General features: G+C 42.7%; 1 protein-coding gene across 1 annotated transcript; it reads left to right on the top strand.

The window, feature by feature from the left end:
- The first annotated feature begins 286 nt into the window (after positions 1 to 286).
- LOC120059862 (MARCKS-related protein 1-A-like) lies at positions 287 to 3,225 on the top strand. The gene is made up of 2 exons (XM_039008915.1): positions 287 to 560; positions 1,888 to 3,225. The coding sequence occupies exons 1-2, from the start codon at positions 477 to 479 to the stop codon at positions 2,392 to 2,394; spliced, it is 591 nt and encodes a 196-aa protein (XP_038864843.1). The 5' UTR covers positions 287 to 476; the 3' UTR covers positions 2,395 to 3,225.
- Positions 3,226 to 5,266: the final 2,041 nt, after the last annotated feature.

Raw genomic sequence — 5,266 nt, 5'->3', positions numbered from 1 at the left:
ATTTGGAGTAAAGTACTTGGAAACCTTAAGATATGATACTAGTGTTATTTACTATTTATGTTCAATAAAAATATCTGATAATAAAGATACAATTCTTACTTGCTCAGTCGCCATATTCATAACATCTGTAATGAACACTCTCATTGAAGCTGATAGGGGGCGAGGCGGGGATTCCAACCCCAATCCACGGTTGCAGATTGGGTATGTCCGTGTAGTCACGCCCATAGGTGGAGTCCTCCACAATTTTGAGGCACGGTTGAAATACTCACACTTGTAGCCCTAGCCTTCTTTAATTTGTGCTCAGCAGCAGTGAGGTTAGTAGACCAGAGTGGGGAAACGTTTGTTGCTTCTCAAACGTAAAAGGGATCAACACGGATTTCAAAATCTGGCAAGATCTACCTATCTCTGGCTGGATTTAACCGTAAATCGTCTCGGTTTTTATTTTAGATTTTATTTTTGTTTAGAAAGCCTAAAAGATGGGAGCTCAGTTTTCCAAGGGTGGAGTAGCTGTTGATGGAAAAGTCATCGACGACCCGGCTGTCGCTAAAACAAATGGCCAGGTAAGAGAAACAGTTGTATGCGTCCACATTGGCACCCAATGCAAACCTCCAGCGTGAGTTGGATGGGCAACGTGATACCAGGCTAGCGATACCTCACGGCTAACAGTTACAGTACATTTGACTAATTAGCAAAAACTTATTAGGATAAAAATATGACTATTCGCTCTCGAACCACCTGTTTTGATTGCAGTGATTACATGTGGTAATTAAATGGTTTAGCTAATACTGTGCTTGGTTGAGTGGCTAATTGATGGTGCCATGCGCCACAACCACCACCTTTTGTTAAATTCGTCTCGAGTTCTTAGTCTATCTAATCAAGTACAGTAGCTAGTTGTCTGTATTTTAACACCAGGACTAAGTCACATAGTTATCATCTGACTGGAAAGCGGATTTATTTTAACTAGCTTTCTCTCGTGAGTTGGTGCTAGAAGCCGTCAGCGGTCGCCCTCTCGGATGGGCGACAAAGGTTGCAAATGAGGACGGCTCGTTACAAACAAAGCGCACGGGCAGGGCAGCAAAGCGTCCTGTTGAAAAAAGCGAGCAATCAGACTTGTGCAATTTTCGATGTAATTTGTAGAGCTGGAAACATTAAATGATCTACTCAAACCTTGTTTTATTGTACATGCCTGTATGCCCGTTACCTGGACAATGAGTCGCTATGTTAACTTTAGCTGACGGTTTTAGAATGGGTGCAATTGCCAGTCAACCATCTCATTGAGGCGGCACGTCTACCAGTTGGTGCATTCTTTAGCTAACGTTAACAGATTGTTAATTTCCTCATTTATTCTTGGCCAAAAGGCTAGAACATGTAATCATTTCAATTTAATATGACAAATCGAGAGAAGTTAGTTTGGGTTATTCGAAAGGCTAGAAGAGTACGATATTGACATTTTGCAATGAACTGCAAATTTAGCAATCTGCTTGATTCCATGGGGATTCCTTTGTTCCAAAATTCATCTTGCTGTTCGACTGGTTGTGGTGGAGTACGACTGCCCCCACGTGGTCGATACGAGTAATGCAAACCTGCTGTGCATATGAAGCGTTTTGCTATGCATTTGACCTAGTCAAGTAATCGTCCACAACGACAAACCTCTGATACGTCGGTTGGACATATCACGCTGCCCTATCTCACAGAATTAAAATAGTCTTGATTTTTATTTCCTAAGCCACATTCTTGATCAACAGTGACTTGTAGATTGAGTCAATTTGGTATTGGTATGGGCTGCTTATAATAGTTACCTTAATTTTCTCCCCATACCAGTTTATTTAGAAAATTATCATTATTATTCTCCACATCTGTAAATTGTTCTCTCACTGTTGTCCACAGGAGAATGGCCATGTTAAAACCAATGGAGATGTCTCTGCCAAGCCCGATGGGGACGCAGCTTCCGTAGATGGGAATGGCACAGCCGAGCCAGCCAAAGAGGGCGAGACAGACGCCATCGAGGCTGCCCCTGCTGCCGAAGGAGAGGTGGCCAAGGTCGAGGGAGAGGCCGCCAAGGATGCCAAGAAGAAGAAGAAGAAGTTCTCCCTGAAGAACTCCTTCAAGGGCATCTCGCTGAAGAAGACCAAGAAGAGCAGCGAGGAGGAGGCCGCCTCCCCCACGGCGGAGGACAAGCCAGAGGAGAATGGCCACGCAGCAAAGGAGACGTCAGCCGCCGAGCCTGTGGCAGAGGCCAAGGAGGAGGCCACCCTGGCGCCAGAGGGTGAGGCTGCAGAGGCCGCTCCCGCAGAGGAAGCCCCTCCCACAGAGGAAGCCCCTGCCGAGGAGGCCGCTGCCCCCACAGAGGTCACGACACCCGCAGCATCTGAGACCGAGCCCAAGACAGAGTGACCGTGACTCGTCGCAGCTACTTGAACTGTTTTTCCAAGATTAAAGTATATAAATATATGAGACTCGTGCCACATTCTTAAACTTCTAGACAAAACTACAAACGAAGACAAATGAAGAAGGCTATATCACGTTTGCTGATTCAGCCACCAGTTCACTGCCTTTATCATTTCTCTACTGACGGAATCCCACTGGCCCTCTCACGAACGTGTTGGCTTACGGCGCCCCCTCATGGTACACACTGGGACTGGCGTGTGGGGAAGGTATTGGATTGGATGTAGAATGAATCAGGAATACTGACTTAATTTCCCAATTCATGGAGAAGCATACTTTTACACGAGTGGCAGTCCTATAATGTTTTATTTTTCTTTCTCATCTCTTGGGATGTAAAAATGGACAACAGTTATGGAGCAGGGCATAACACCTCCTCCTTCGAAATGACTGTTATATGGACACAAACCTTTCAAATCATCGTCTAAAAAAATGTATTCTACATTACTATGTTTTACTCCCAAATTAAGTATTTTGTGCTGTATAGAAAAACAAAATTCAAGGAGGGGAGGGGAAAAGGAAATGTCTTCGTTCGTGCATTCTGGTTATTTTCTGGCTAAACCACATTTGAGCTTCTGAGTCTTGCGGTGTTCACATTTCAGAGTTTGATGATGCAGATGTTGGGGTCGTGTACAAAAATGTGAGCTTTTTATCTGCAATTTGTCTCTGTAAATATGTTTTGGCCAATATTTTTGGTTCTCTTTATTTTGCTATCGTTTAAAGATGCTAATGGTTTTATTGTAACTTTTTAATAAGAGTAAATAAATGTTTGATCCCCTCTGATTGTGTTTTGCCTCTGTCATCCTATGCGACGTGGATGTGGGAGACCGGTTAGTCTTGGGATAGGATTATCAGTGGACTGTTTTTTGTTTTTGTTTTTTTTTACACGCACAGATCTTAAATGGCTGAATAAACCACATTAGTTTCCTCCGTGACCTTTCGACCAGTACATCTTCACCTTTACAGAACTCCAGGAGGATGCTTGAGGTAAACAACTGACAAATCAATGACTGACAAGGTACTGTGCTTATGAGCTGAGTCACAGCATGTCGGTATATCACATCACACTTGGCTGAACGTTCTCTTCTCACTTTAAATTCTTTTGACTTAAACACTCATAACTAGAGCAGACTACACTTTCAATCATTACAGCAGTATGACTTTACAGCTTTATAACAAAAGCTGTATGTGAAGGAAAGCTAGGCAAAAATGTTGTGATGTTTCACTAATTGCCACCAATCATTTTCATATTTGACTTTTTTTGTTCAAGTACGTGTCACAGTACTTAACAAGGACTGAGCCTAAACCTCCAAAGAGCAACCGTGGCAACCGGTGAGGTAGAAACCTATGCTGAAGATTGGTGTTTTTTCTATACGAAGTAGCCGTGGTTGGAAATTAGGAGAGAATCTCAATTGGTTTTGCTCGCCTATTTTTAAGGTCAAAGGTAATAGAAGCAGCGAAGAGAGAACATATGCTTCTATGAAATGACTCCTCCAGTCAGCGTCATCAGACAAATTGCGTTTGCAGGGGTGGAATCACGAAATGTGACAATCAAATGTAGCTAGTTGTGCAATACATTTTCTAGATAAAAGGTGAAGTAGCATATTTGTAAATGTGTGCATGCTTTTCCCCTTTGATAAAACACCTGATTGAAGAGGTGTGGTGGATTTTAAAACATGAGGATACTCTTGTGCCTCCTGCCAAAGTAGGTAAGTGAGGGGCGCATACTCTGTTTGCCTACTAACAAATTGACTCCTTGACCACTTATTGTTTTCTGGGTAACGGAGGCAAGGTGGACAGGCTTTTGTTCAATTGACAATCTCCCTAGGTTGTGAGAATTGTGTGGAAGACTGGGTCATCTGGGGTGTATTCATTACTGCACACCAACGAAAACAAGACTTTCTATTGTACAAATTCAGGTAGGTCCCTCAGTGAATGGATGGGTATAACAATATGATAGAAGCTCAAACTTGCCCTCTCATAGGTGTCATTTTTACCAAACTGCTTAGAAATATCCAAGTATAATCTTCAAAAAGAGGGAAAGCACATGCATGAATAAAGAAACAGCATTTATATTTTGTGGAAGAATTCAGCACAAAAACCCAATGATTCCATGTCCTTCCTATTTGTGACAGGTGGTGACCCCTATAAACTCCCAGTTGATTAAAGGAGGACTGAAGGTCTTTCAGAGACACAGTTCTACCACAAGGTGCAAGTTTTAAGAAAGATGGCAGTACGTGTAAACCCAATATCTCAGCGATGATATGGCAGAAAATTCGGGTGATAACCCGACTGGAATCTGGGTCCCTGCATCTGACAGTCTAAGACCTTAGCAATTACACTCAAAAGAGATCCAAACCTCGACGGAGTTGCACTACTAGATGCTACATATTAAAATATACGGTGCATTCGAAAAGTATTTTGTTACGTAGCAGCCTTATTCTAAAATTGATTCACTTGTTTCCCCCCCTCGTCAATCTACACAATATCCCACAATGAAAAAGTAAAAACAGGTTTTTAGAAATGTTGGCAAATGTATTAAAAACAAAAAGCTGAAATATCACATTTACATAAGTATTCAGACCCTTTACTCAGTACTTTGTTGAAGCACCTTTGGCAGCGATTACAGCCTCAAGTCAACTTGGGTATGATGCTACAAGCTTGGCACACCTGTATTTGGGGAGTTTTTCCTTTTCTTCTCTGCAGATCCTCTCAAGCTGCGTCAGGTTGGATGGGAGCGTCGCTGCACAGCTATTTTTAGGTCTCCAGAAATGTTCGATCGGGTTCATGTCCAGGCTCTGGCTGGGCCACTCAAGGACATTCA

The sequence above is a fragment of the Salvelinus namaycush genome, chromosome 15 (assembly GCF_016432855.1).
Source record: "Salvelinus namaycush isolate Seneca chromosome 15, SaNama_1.0, whole genome shotgun sequence".
Taxonomy (NCBI): Eukaryota; Metazoa; Chordata; class Actinopteri; order Salmoniformes; family Salmonidae; genus Salvelinus; species Salvelinus namaycush.
The sequence above is the reverse complement of the archived record's forward strand: the minus strand, read 5'-3'. Positions and strand labels throughout refer to the sequence as shown.